Here is a 14,551-nt window from a genome sequence, read left to right as displayed (position 1 = left end):
ATACGGAAAAGTGACCGTACTCGGTCGAGTAGATAAGCTTATCTACTTGGTCGAGCTAAAAACAGTGGGGGCCCACCCAAAATCCAAACCATTCATTTGAAAGGCCCTTACTTACATAGGGTGTCCACAAAAAATCAGATCCATAGAAGAGAAAAGGAAAAAGATTTTTTGAATTTCTCCCAAAAATTCTATGAGAATTACACAACACTTTTTTTAACAAAGGCACACATTCAACCCACATTTTTAATCCTACCTCTCCTTTATACTTTTTAACAAAGGCGCCCATTAAAGCCACATAATTTGAATCCTACCCTCCTCCTTTATGCTTTTTTGGAAACCTCTATAGATTGGAGGGCTAGGATCAGCCTATGGAAATGATTTTAGGGCACAACCTCTTGACTGTCTAAGCCTACGTTGCCACATTTACCTACCGCCCACTTGAGAAGGTGGGGTGATATGATAACATGAAAAGACCCTAAAAACAGGATAAAAACCCAATTTTAACCAATTGAGCTATAAATATTCCATGCATCAATTTTTATTATGATTACCAAACATATGAGAGAGAGAGAGAGAGAGAGAGAGAGAGAGAGAGAGATGGTAAACACAAGGTGATGTAGAACTGTTTACAGCACTAGTATATGAATGGCCACGCATTGGTTATCAGTTGATTCAGAATGTGATGTAGAACTTTATACTCATATCTGTATTATTATTATTTTTATAATTAAGTAAAGATCCAAACAGTGACGTTGAGTGCCTTCTGATTTGAGCAACAGAAAATATAACTCAATCCACACCACAGAATCAAAATGGTGAGATCTCATCACGACGAGGCTCTCTGATTAATGCCAATATTTTTTATGCCAATAGATTTGAGAAAACCAGTTTAAGATCACATAATTTTATTGGGGTGCAGAAGAATTGGCACCTCACAAACAAAACCCAAATATCCTTATCCCATTTTTAGTCTTGATGTTCGATAACAGACATTCAATTCAACTGAAACTGTGAAGCATGAGAACATAAGTAAAAGAAACTGCCCCCACAGCATTTATTTATGTTGTTATAACTTACTACTGCCATGACTCAGAGATCCACAAACTTCTTCTCCTTCAAGCTTTCAACAGTCTCCTTCAGAGACACCTCAAGAGGAATGTAGTCGATACCTAAGCTTTTAGTTTTCTCCTTGGATACCTGGTACACTGGTACAAAGGGCTTATCATCTGCACACCTGCCAAAAAAAAGAAAAGCATGCACACTTCATATTCCAAGGGCAACTAGATGCTCACAAACAGTATCAGTTATAGAATTCAGGGGTGCAACTTGGGTCGATTTTTGGGAATTCGGGTTGAGCTTTTACCATGAAATTGGGTCGGGTTTGGGTTGATTATAATTCGTTTTTTTTTTTTTTTTTGAAAGATGATTATAATTCGTTTTTTAGCAAAAGCTCAAGCCGACTTGACCCAAATTGCACCGCAAAATGAATTTGATGATTAAAAGTTGAGTTACATGGGTTGTAAATGGTATTTATAAAATCTCTAGGCAAAACAAATCATGGTAAAAAGCATCCAACAAAAGGTCAGTCTGCTTACACCTTCATGCGTCAAACATAATTTGCCATCCAATATTTAGTAATTGAAATATTATACAAATATTTAAGGAATAGCATATGGTCAGTAAACAAGTTATCAATGGATTGGATCCGAAAACACCGCCGAACATTAAGTCTGGCATGTCAGCTATCAGCTGAGGTCTCAAAGTATGCCAACATATTCTTTCTCGGTTATGCTAAACCTTGATTTTACCAGGTAACATAAAATGATTACTGGACAAAGTTCTCAACTGTTCATGTCGCCTATTAAAGATATCCATTAATTCCACTTCAGGTTTATTCGAGGACAAAGCAACTCATCTTACTAGCTGTTAAATGAACATGAATAGCAAGATCCACCTTAATTCAATATGTCGAGTACCTATCTACTTATTTCGTGCAACAAGTAGGTGCAAGAATATTCACTAGATTTTAATTGTCGTAGCTCATGGTCACAATTTCACAATTTCAGTGAACATATCAATGGCCTTTCTTAGGACGAAGAATTGACCACATCTTTTAAGTGTGAAAGTAGCTACCATGATAGGCCCTCATAAAATGGAGATTACAACATCCAACAATTGCAACATCGTATCATGTCGCTTCCATAGAAGTTCACACGCCTTGTTATGACCTAATGATCACTGAGTAGCAGCCTACAAATGCTTGATGCTTGTTTTCAAATCCAAAATTTCAAGATATGATACCTTAAAGGACAAAGACATAAAGGATCTACGTTGATTGAAGACATTTCCATATTAATAATTAAGAAAGTGGATGACGAAGCGTGCTAGACGAAAAAGATTTCCCAAGGTTTTTCATCTTCTCCACTTAATATATTATCATTGCATTTATATTATTTTTGAAGATTTCACTTAATCTGATTGGACATATAATAGATAAGGCCTGAAGACTTTTAAAGTTGGCTTACATATTCAACATTGCTTCCTAATTCTTACAAACAAAAATAAAGTAGTGAAACTTCCTTAGGATCCATTCTCCAAATGATAAAAAAAAAAAAGTGAACAGTGAAAAGTCCTGTTGGATGTTAAAATAACAAGACAATACATATTTCACCAAATAGACAAATTGAAGGTGAAAAAAATAACAAAACATGTTATTTTATATGAAAACATATAATTATAACATTGAATAAGGCTAGCATCATGGTTTTAAATTTCCACGAAAACTGACACGAAATGGCCAAAATGTTTCTGTTTCTATCGACAGCGAAATGCATACTACAACCGAAACACATACTGAAACCAAAATCAGAAGTAAATTAATGGTATATACAATCAGTATATGTTATTTAATTATCTTATATGAATTGCATCTGAAGTGTGCTGCATATATTCTCTATAAATATTTATATCGATTACATGTGGAATGTGGTATTACTGTATTAGTATATATCGAAGGTGCACATGTAACTAGATGCTTGATGATGTTAGTTAAACCACTATGGATGGTTGTCTTACTTATGTGATTGTTTATACACATGTATTTGTGCTTATTCCAGAATTGCCAAAAGTTTCATCTTAAGATTCTATCGTTTGCATGTTTCCATATGTTTCAGTAATTTTATAGGATTTCCATCGAAATTTCCAATTGAAACCAAAACGTTTCTGTTTTTATGGTGACTGAAACCAAAACCAAAACAAAAATTTAAAACCTTGGCTGGCATTCTTAATTTATAAATCAAGAAATCCAATCAAACAATGGGCAAGGGCTTTGTGAAAGTATCCGGTTAATTGCATTAATAGTATTGAGAAAGAACCATATAAATACTAGAAGTTAGATTGCTAACAAAAATAGAAGCTTACTTTTCAGGAAGGTGGACATTAGGGTAAAGCTCCTGCAAAATCTTGACATGCTCTGAGTAATGAGCAACTCGGTCAACTAAACAATATCGTCCACTTGCTGAAGAAACTTCATATGCAAGAATATGGGCATAGGCAACATCTTTAACGTGAACCCATCCAAATGTTGCATTTGGAAATGTAGGCTTTCCTGGTTTAGAACAAAAACAAAAACAAAAAATCAAGTTTTTACATCAAGGAAAGGCATGTAGAATATATTTAATAATAAGTTTCTTCAAATAAACAAGAGCGATATTTTATATTTATTTAATAATCAATTTCCCTCTCAATGAACAAGAGGGATATTTGATGTTAGTTTATGAATCATTTGTATGAAGTAATGTAATAAAATACATAGCAAGCACTGAACCAAGGAAGGGTGGCTATATGCCACTTCTAATGTATAGAGTCAACATGAATTATAAAGTTTGCCACAGAAAGTGGCACTGAAATTTTTGAAAAAGAAGTTTGACAAACATGTAAGATATCATACAAAAACCTAATGGTCAAGATAGGAAAGCATATTACGAAAATTAAATGGGTAGAAGAATAGCATATAGGACAGGAGGAGATGGCCAGATTGAGCAAGGCCTTCCTAATTTGAAGTTTGACCAATCAACTCCTCCTCTAGCAAGAGTACCTATAGCTTTTTTTTTTAATAGTAAGGATACCCATAACTAAATATTCCTTTCCAAAAAAGTAACAAACAATCAATCAACCGAGATATGTTAATTGTTAAGTCAATGTTCCCTTACGTAGCAATAAAAAAAATATATCAATCAATTGAACCGGATTGATAATTTAATCTTGGTTGTGACATCCCTTGATCAAGACCAACACATTAACTTTTCGGCTATTGAGAGAACTACAAGCATTGCATAAATAAGAAAACAAAGTATTTTTGCAATATCAAACATTAATGACTATCTTGCTCAAGATGATATCCTATCCTACAATGCGAAATGAGAGCTCTTGTGATAAAATATTTAGGTTGTCCATTTAAGATTAGTTCCCCAATGTACCAATATTAGAATCTGATAATAATCTAGGCTGGAATTTTGGAAGGTAGATATCTTGTTTTCACTGCTAATTAGGTTTCCTTTGAAAAGCCAGGACTCTCTATAGACTATACCTTCTCATGTTCTAGACTCATTTTTTTTTTTGAATGGTATCTAGACTCATTTGCCTTGAAGTTGGGAATTCTCCAAAAGAACTCATGGAATGGCATCTCCCATTTCAAAAGGTCCCACTGAATTAGTTGGGACCCTACTGTCAAACATATTTCATGGGATAAGAGATATGAAGACTTTTTTTTCTAATGGCTATGGTGTCTCTTATTGTTGCCCTTTTAAGTGGTGGTGCAACATTTTCCCCTCTAGTGATGGTGATTTATCGGCACATATCATGAGCTTTACATGCAAAAAAAAGGGTTGATCTCTTCTACTTGGGAGGATAGAAAGCCCATAGTTTTTTTTCTAATGGCTATGGCGTCTCTTATTGTTGCCCTTTTAAGTGGTGGTGCAACATTTTCCCCTCTAGTGATGGTGATTTATCGGCACATATCATGAGCTTTACATGCAAAAAAAAGGGTTGATCTCTTCTACTTGGGAGGATAGAAAGCCCATAGTTTCCTAGTTTGGAATAGTATCGGATTTTGAGATCTCCAAGAAAGGTATAAGATTTGATGTGGATAATTGTGAGGGGCCCACTTTTGGTAGGGTAAGTGTTGTGCAATTCATCTTTTGGAAGGCACCATGGCAGCAGTGAACTATTAATAACATTTTCTGAAGTCGCCTTTTTCTAAAATATATAACAAATTCTTTAAAGAGAGAAAATAGGTGCAATTATAGATCATAAGAAAAGGACTCATTGTGAGAGTCTATAAATACTCATTAAGCCCAAAAATCCTGCAGAAAAGAAAGCCAAGAGGAAAAACGTGGCAGGAGATGATCTATGAGAACTAAAAAGTATAGAGTCCCTGAAATTTTCACCTACCAAAGATGAACATAGCCCAAAAAAAAACTTTAATAACTGAAATTTACGATGCCCTGAATTTTATCGGCCTAACAGCATAATCTAGATGGTTCATAGAAGTCCATGAAGCTGATATTCTGCTCCTATCAGCATGGTTGGCAGTAAGAAATGCACCACATTAAGAAAATCAATTCCATTAGGTCAATGTTTCTAGTCATAGCAAAATATCTGGTCATACCACATTTGTCTCTTCCATTTTTATTTTTATTTTTTTGGTGTTTTTAGTATGCAATCTTACACACTAAGAAAGAAGCAATACATTCTTTTTCAGTTTAGGAGGATAAACAGTACATGATAAGTTGAATAAAAACAAAGCTTACCATTTATTAAATCTAGAACTACAGCCGCACTTGTATTAAGAGTTGGCTGCAACAGTGGACCAATCACCATTGCTGGATTCACAGTAACCATATCAATCTTGTTCTCTTTCACAAACTTCCAAGCAGCCTCCTCCGCCAAGGTCTTCGAAAGTACATACCATGACTAGATGATACAATAAAATTGTTAAGAAATAGTTTCTGATTATCAATGTTATACAAATAACAAGTAATTTTTTTACTCTAGCAAACTGCGTCATCAAAGCTCTAATATGCATCAAGCTAACTAGTTAATTAAGCATATGAGGATGCAACTAAGATGGCATCCTTGAAAGACCACAGGCATGATAGCCAGTAGGGGCAATTACTTACTTTGGTACCACTTTACAAACATATGGGTTATGAAAACTAGTTTTGGTATCACATTACAAACCATAGTTATAAATTCCGTTTCGTTTGCCGTTTCATTCGCCGTTTCGTTTTGCCTACCGGAACAGAACGTTTCGGTCTTTCGTCCGTTTCGTTCGGCATTTCGTTCGAAACTTTTCGTTCCACTCCGGCGAGGGAATTTTTTTTTTTAAATAGTTAAAATATGAAAAAAAATCCCAAAATATAAGAAATGGTTAAAACAATATAATTAATATATTCAATGTGTATTTGTGAGTCTGGTTGGATGCCTATATAAAGTCCTCTCAAAGGTACAGGCGGACAGGATGAAAGTGGTTCTTCCCCTTATTATTTCGGAAAATCAGTGTGCTTTTGTGAGTCAGCGCCAGATTTTGGATTGTTCTTTGGTGGCAAATGAAACGGTGGATTGGTTGGTTAAAACGGGCACTGCAGGTGTTGTTTGCAAACTCGACATGGAAAAGGCTTATGATTGAGTGGAATGGCATTGTTTGGATTTTTTCCTCCGGAAAATGGGTTTCGGAAACAAGTGGCGGGGGTGGATAAAGAGTTGTTTATCGTCGGCTTGGTTTTCCATTCTAATTAATGGGTCTCCAAAAGGTTTTTTCAAATCGTCTAGAGGTTTGCGTCAAGGGGATCCGTTATCCCCTTTCCTGTTTGTGATTGTCGCTGAAGCTTTGAGTCTTTTAATGGAGAAAGGAAAGTCAGCGGAGCTAGTAAAGGGGATAAAATGTGGCCAAAATGGGGTCGAGGTGTCGCATTTGCAATTCGCGGACGATACTCTATTATTTAGTTCACCCCAGGTATTGCAGATTTTAAATCTGAAGGCAGTGCTGAGGTGTTATGAAATTGTTACCGGTCAAAGATCTAATTTTTCTAAGTCTCGATTATATGTGGTGAATGTGGGAGAGGATGAAGCAAAGAGCTTGGCTAATCTAATGGGCTGCCTTTTGGATAGTTTTCCCTCTTCTTATCTTGGGCTCCCTTTGGGAGGGGAGAGGCCTAAGTTAGGTGCTTGGACTCCCATGGTGGAAAGAATTGAAAGGAGACTAGACACTTGGAAAAGGAATTTGGTATCAAAAGGGGGAAGATTGACTTTGTTAAGGCTGTTTTGTCCAATATTCCTATTTACCAGCTATCTCTGCCCAAGTGTCCTATTAGCGTGGTGAAGCGTATCGAATCGATTCAGAGGAGGTTTTTATGGGATGGATCAAAGGATAAGAGGAGTCTTTCCTTGGTCTCGTGGGAAGATGTTTGTAAACCTATGAAAGGAGGGGGTCTAGGGATAAAAAAGATAAATAGGTTAATGTTTCTCTATTGGGGAAATGGCTGTGGAGGTTTGGCGAGGAGCAGTTGCAATTGTGGGCGAAAGTCTTTCGAGGTAAATACAGGGTAGATTTAGGTAATTGGAAATCTCTCAACAGTTTCAGCAAACCAGGGGTATCTATGTGGAGGGATATTATGCGTTTGAGTTCCAGTTTCGATCAAGGAGTTAGATATAGAGTTTATTTAGGGGATAGGATATCTTTTTGGAACATGTTATGGTGTTCCGTCATTCATTTAAGAGACTTATATCCTGATCTTTATATTGTGGCAGCAGATAAGTAAGTTTTAGTCAAAGATTGTTTTGAGAGAAGGGACAGTAAAGTCATCTGGAAGCCCCTATTCCGTAGAAGCTTTTTCGATAGGGAATTGCCCTCGTTGGTATCGTTACTTCAGATATTGGAAGATACTTACATCAGCTCTTCAGGTGTGGACAAGAGGTTATGGGTTTGGGATTCTTCCGGTTTCTTCTCGGTAAAATCTTTCTTCAGGGGTCTTAATCCGATCCAAGAAGATCTTCATGTTGCAAAGGTGTGGAATATTAAGGTCCCCCCCTAGAATTTGCTTTTTTGACGGTTAAGATCATCATATAGAAAATATTCTTACAACACTGCCCATCTACATAGGTGCCAAAGTTCTAAATGATTTAGATCACCCAAAATGTGGGCTCAACTAGCTGAATGGTTTAGATCACCAAAAAATGTGGGCTCGACTAGTTTTTTCTTGCTACGCTCGCATGCCTGCAAGTTCACCATTTAAAAACTCTATAGAAGATAAAGAAGAAAGCCAACAAATACGTTACTAAAAAGACTCGATAAAATACACCTAGTTGATTGGAATTGAGAATTTTCTGTCGTTACTACAAATATACGATTCACAAAAAGATAAAGAAATAGATCAAACAGAGCTTCTGTAAGACAATCTATAAATATGAACTGAATAAATTATCTTTATTTTAATAGCACCATCAACTGGGACTATAACCCAAAATATCCTCTAGGCCACAAACTGCGGAATTAAAAATAAAAACACCAACCAGAAGTATGAACTAAGTAGAAGGACAATCTATAATTTAGCAGCCCCGTTAATTGGGAATATGAAATCATAGTTCAAAATCAACTCTGCGAACCTAATTGTATCCAGTTTATCCATTGCAAAGATGGAATCTACTATCACGCATTATGTTTACAAGAATATAGATAATCATACAAAAACAGCCGTGGGCTAAAATCATGGTTTTAAATTTCGGCTGAAATACAAAATTGCGGACTGTGACCGACACCTAAAGTACCCTGTTTCGGTGTCAGTCTAGAATTTTGGCAGAAATTTCGGAATTTTAGTAAATTTCAGCCGAAATCCTAGACCGACATTGAAACAGGATACTTTAGGTGTCGGTCACAACCGAAATCTGAGATTTCAGCCACATTGATTTTTTTTTATTGTTTCAAAATTTTTTGGGTTGTTACAAAATTTCACGAAGCTTTGCAACAGTGCCAAAAATTTTAATTTCAGAAATTCGACCAAATTTCAAAGCTTGGCTAAAATAAGACATACTAAATACCTTTGTCTCCTTACAAAGCTCAGGATCACTAAACCAACTCTCATCAACCACCACATCAGGAGTTCGAGGCTTCCTATTGTATGCAACTGCAGCCATGGAGGACGTTACCACAACCTTTTTGACAGAGGAAGCTTTCGCACAAGATCCAAGAACATTAAGAGTTCCCTTCACTGCAGGATCAATTAATTCAGCCTGCAACATTGAATGGAAACATAAAAGGGGCACTTAATGGTACAATCTTGATTCTCAAAATGCAAATAACATGACATGGTTCAAATAATTGGCATACAGAAACAAGAAGGAAAATTGCATATTAAGAGAGAAACAGTTCTCATTTACAGGAAATGTGTTTCCTTATAAAGGAAAACAAATCTTGGTAAAGATGGGAGAAAAGAGGACCTATGATACATCTTTAAAGATCCCATCCAAATCCGTAAGATTTGTCCACCCTATGTAAGATTTGTCCACCCTATGTCACAATAGATGATAGTGTCACTCTGCTCTGAAGTTTGAGAAGAGGTGTTTTAAAGGAAAAATGGAAAAGGATATGTTCTTGAGAAGAAAATGAGGTGTAATTAGTAGACTCTCTTCATGAACTCATTAATTAATTGTTATTTAATGCCCTTTTACAGAATAATTGAAACCCCACTCCCCAAATTTCCATATGACCTGCATACCATATGAAAAATGTTTGAAATTATGACTATCAAGCAAAGATAATATATGGCATAAACCTGTGGATCCGTGACAGCGTGATAAAAGGGAGATGCTGTATGAAAAACCCCTTCACAGCCATCAACCACTGCATCAAAGGCTCCATCTTCCAATAAGTTTGCTCTGAACAAATGAAGCCTTTCGGTTCCTCCATCCAGTGAACGCAAATGCTCTGTCTTCTTTGGATCATCTGTAGTGTCACATGACTAAGTTAAGTAAAAACAGGACAAAGGGTAACAGCCTTGATCCCTCTCAAAATAGACTCAACAAACAAGTAAATATAATGTGTTATAATATTTTCTCTTAGAAGTTATAACGGGGAAGCAGGTTCATGATGGAATGGCATTTTATTTTGCACTTCATCATTATATTCATTCTGAAACTACTAGATCACAATTTTTTTGCAATGGAAAAATGAAAATCCTGTCTTATTCAAAAGATAAAAATGAAAACATAATAAAAGGTGACATGACCTGACATTCAGTATCAAAACACTACTGCCAAGCATCCATCAGAAACATTTTACATGTTATATCATACTGGTGGAGCAGAATTTCAAGATGCTGATTATCAGTTTACCTTGACACTCAGGTCAGATGGTAACTGTATGCAATCAATGGCTTCCAAGATGAGATTGGCCTAAGAAGACCAATTTCAATTTCTCACCCTTTACTGTTCCCAAAATCGAAAAATAAAATATGATATGTCATGCTCTCAACATACGCATAATGTGTGTTCTATACTTCGAAAAAAGAGCTATGAAACAACCAAGAGGCATGACTTCTCTGAGATATTTCAAAGATACGGTGTTGCTGCAGCTGTTGTGGGCGTGCAGTTCTTTCTAGTGTTGAGTGTTGATTCGTATGTTGAGGCTCTTCGTGTGGATAGTTCTTCACCATGAATGGTTGGTTTTTATAGTGATCGTATTTGTTTCATTTTGCAGCTGTTGTTATAGTTGCACTACAGGTGTTGGTTGGTTTCCCTAAGTAACTTGTGGGCTGCTCTTTGGGGAACCTTAATGAAGACCAAATCTGGAATGTTCATTTCTTCCCTGATTATTTCAATGTCCAGGTTACTTCCATTAAACTTAATGGTAGTAAATATGTTCCAGAGGCCGAGTTCTTGGAGGTTTTCTTCACTGCCAAAGGGAAACGAAAGTACCTTAGAAAGGTGAAACCTCTGTGTAGATGAGCCCAGTTTTCATTCTTCGCCGATTAGCCTAGTTACTAAATCTCCACCTGTAGTTTATAAAGTATTTGAGTCTATTCATCTGGATATGAACATCCTTATATACCAATAGTTAACCCTTCGCTTTAAAACGGTATCAAGTTGTTTGAGGGGGTATTATGGTGGGCGCTCTGGCCTATATCAGTGTGATGTGGAATTGAATCGGTCTCCTCTAGGGATAAAAAAAAGCAACCTTTGCAGAAGCAGAAGCAGAAACAGTTTTGAGTCCAGATGTTAACCGAGTACTCAGCCTCATCTGCCCATACAGCTCAAAAATGGGTTTGCTAAAAGAAAGAAATGCCATCTACTTTAGATTACATGTGCATTAATTTTCAAATGAAAGTACCAAAAATTTCCCAAAGTAATCCAGCCTTAACTGCATGTTTTCTCATCAACTAGATGTCATCCTCTGTTTTCCATCGTCAAACTCCTCATTATTGATGGGGATCATAGCAACCCTTACGGGTTTATTCTAGGCAGGGCCCCACTCATGGGCGCCCGAAGGAATACCTAGGGTTATTTTATTGGTCGTAGGGATATTTTAGGGATTATTTGGTATTGTTAGGGTTATCTTAGTCTTTATAATTTTTAGGAAATTTTAGTCTTTTAGGGATTCTTGAATGCCTATTTATAGGCCAATTTGCAGCTTTTTTGTTATTTTTTGGATGATTAATTAATTTGATTACAAATTTGAGTGCTTCTTTCTCTCCCAAGTTCTCTTCTTTCTCTCCCAAGTTCTCTTCTTTTACTTCATTCTCTTCTACTTCTCTTCTTCTTTTCTCTCCCTAGGCTACATCAAATTTGGTATCAAAGAAAAAGATCCAAGCACCCTTCTTGATTAGAGAGCTGTTGATCTTGCCAAATAGGGCCTCGTCTTCCGCCACACCGGAGTCTGAGAACCAAGCCCAGAAAGATTCCCCAAAAACTCTGCCCCACAAAAAAAAAAAAACACCCAACCTCATCTTCGCATCCCCTTCTCCCTCATCTCCATCATCTAAACCCTAACCCTAATCCAAAACCTGCACAAACAGACCCAAAACCCAACCAAAACCCTTGCCAACTTGCTTTCGATATCCATAACCCAAACCCATCTCAACCTAACACCCTTCACAAACCTAATTCTTAGCCTTTCTAAACTACCAGACCATCTTCTTTATATCAGTCGAGCACCACCTTTCTCTTCTCCATCTAGTCCATTTTCTCATAGAGATTCTAGGACAAAAAAAAAACATGGGTATCTAATAAAAGACAAAAAAAAAAAAAAAAAAAATCTCTCAACATGAAAATTCAATATGGCGATCAAATTGAGACTATAGCCCTAAAACACGAATAGGGCTCGATTCTAATTCTAAACTTACGGGTGCTATAGAGACCCATGTACCTATGTTGCATGAAGTGAAAGAAAAGACATAAAGAATGAATTCAAAAGCATGCATTTCTACTATTTAACAAAAAAGGGTAGGTTAAAATGTTCTTACTGAGATCACGAACAGTAGCTTTGACAGTGTATCCCTTATTGAGAAGGAGTTTCACTAACCATGAAGCTATGTAACCAGAGGCACCAGTAACACATACCACCTTCCCACTTCCACTCATCTTCTCACTTTCTTGATCCTACAAACCCTAAAATGACGAATTGAATGACGTGGGTTTGGTATCCTTGATACGTATACCAATTGGGTACGTTTTTGTTAGGCTTGCTGGGAACCAATTGGGTTCCTATAATATAAATATGAAACGCAATAGTCTCTCAACGCCTGCACAACTACTCTCTGTCTTTTCCTAGTTTCTTTCTTTTGGCCTTTTCCTAATATGGTATGGTGTAAGCTCTAAGAGTACCGTATTTTTCCAAAAGTATTGTACGGACCACATCATAGAATGATCCAAACTGTCCATATGATGGAACACAACGTAAATAGGTTGTGCCCCAAAAATCATTTCCGTAGGATGACCTTAGTCCTCCGATTTATAGAGATTTCCTTAATATGGAGTTCCTCTGCGGGATAATCCTATAAAAATGACTTTTTGGGAATAACCTATGGCCATCACATGGTCAGTTTGGATCATCCTGTAGTGTGGTCTACTTTTTGAAAAATACAGGACTATAAGGGCCTACACCTTATAAAAACTCTGGCGAAACTGCCCCTCTTATGCCAATGGAAAAACTACCTTTTTATGCCATGTTGGGGTGCAAGGATATGCTCAGTTCCACTCTCGGTTAGGCAATGGGTTTGATAGCAGAAATAGTTTGTCAAAGATCTCTATTCGGTAAACGACTGAGCAGACCTTACAATATATCAATGGTGATTAGAGGACATATAAGGGCAATCGAGAGCGTTGATCTTATGGAACATTAGGGGTTAGTGTCACTTGTGTCTTTTGGGAGGAGGCACATCCGCTCTTCTTATCTTTCCAAGGGTCGTGTTTGACCATATTTCGAGAAACAAGGTTAGACCTCAACATCCTTTGTAATGAAAAGATGAAAATACCCTTAACTATAAAATTGGTAAAAGGGGAATTGTTTTTAGCTTGCGTGTTCGACAACCAAATTCTCATTCTTACAGTAAAATCGAGCGGGAACGGGTAGATGAAAATCTAGGAAGCGACTCGGAGTCGCTCTGTAGAATCTCATCTATTTAGGGCTAAAAATAGGAAAAGATAGAAACAGGCTTGGTGGGCCGAATTTGCCGAACATGTCATTCTCCACACCTAAAAATAGGAAAACCTACTTTTAGAATGGTTGCCGAACACACCTTATTATTGCTCAAAATAACTTTTTTTTTCCCTTGGATCTATCAGATTAGATTTTTTTTCCCTCAAAGCTACCCCTGATTTTCAAGATATTTCGTTAGTTTTCTCTCTGTCTCATTTTGTTTCTAATTTAATGCTCTCTCTCTTTGTTACAAATTAGGGATTCTTTTTATTCGCTTTCTAATAAATGTCTTTTCGTTAACTTTCTCCAGTCGGGATTTTTACAAATTCAGTCTCTCTCCATATAGCAAGAGCCGACCAAAAAAATATGGATAAGTTAATTGCACCTTCGCTGCACAGTATTCTAAATATTGTGTACACCTTAGCTACACTTCTAGGATGATCCAAACCGTTCATTTTTTGGACCACAATTAATGTGTAAATAGGCTGCAATTTGTAAATCATTTTCATCGGATAATCTTAACCCTCCGATCTACATTGAGATTGCCGTTATAGAAACCTCTATAGAACAGAGGGTTAAGATCATCCTATGGAGATGACTTATGCGGCGCGGCCTATTTACGTTGTGCCCCAACGAATGAACGGTTTGGATCATCCTATGAAGTGCTTCCCATTATATTTTTGGAAAACAGTGGACTTGACATGCACATACCATATAAAAGGTTACATTCTTGGGTCATGCTACGCATGGGTGTAAAATAGTGGGCCCCACCCATCATAACATGAGATGTAAATAGTGGGCCCCACCCATCATACTTTTTTTCTTAACCAGGTCCACGCCGTTGATCCTACAATGCTCATT

At 36.8% G+C, this 14,551-nt stretch overlaps 1 protein-coding gene across 1 annotated transcript; it reads right to left on the bottom strand.

Annotated features, from left to right (window-relative positions):
* Positions 1–883: 883 nt before the first annotated feature.
* On the bottom strand, positions 884–12,672 carry LOC143882148 (NAD(P)-binding Rossmann-fold superfamily protein). The gene is made up of 6 exons (XM_077385589.1): positions 12,516–12,672; positions 9,831–10,000; positions 9,097–9,288; positions 5,811–5,973; positions 3,421–3,607; positions 884–1,234 (listed from the first exon to the last, which is right to left on the bottom strand). Exons 1-6 carry the CDS (start codon positions 12,631–12,633, stop codon positions 1,090–1,092), a joined length of 975 nt encoding a protein of 324 aa, XP_077241704.1. The 5' UTR covers positions 12,634–12,672; the 3' UTR covers positions 884–1,089.
* Positions 12,673–14,551: the final 1,879 nt, after the last annotated feature.

Source organism: Tasmannia lanceolata, unplaced genomic scaffold, assembly GCF_043159265.1.
Source record: "Tasmannia lanceolata isolate RefF3 unplaced genomic scaffold, GAP_Taslan_0.1 ptg000007l, whole genome shotgun sequence".
In the NCBI taxonomy this organism is placed as follows: Eukaryota; Viridiplantae; Streptophyta; class Magnoliopsida; order Canellales; family Winteraceae; genus Tasmannia; species Tasmannia lanceolata.
This window is presented reverse-complemented; position numbering and strand designations above follow the sequence as displayed.

Excerpts from the sequence above, each read along its gene's own strand:
- LOC143882148 (XM_077385589.1), bottom strand. The coding sequence starts at position 12,633 with ATGAGTGGAAGTGGGAAGGTGGTATGTGTTACTGGTGCCTCTGGTTAC. Across the intron at positions 9,289-9,830 it reads ACGCTGTCACGGATCCACAG|GCTGAATTAATTGATCCTGC; the intron begins GTTTATGCCATA and ends TCAATGTTGCAG. Across the intron at positions 5,974-9,096 it reads AGCTTTGTAAGGAGACAAAG|TCATGGTATGTACTTTCGAA; the intron begins GTATTTAGTATG and ends TGTATCATCTAG.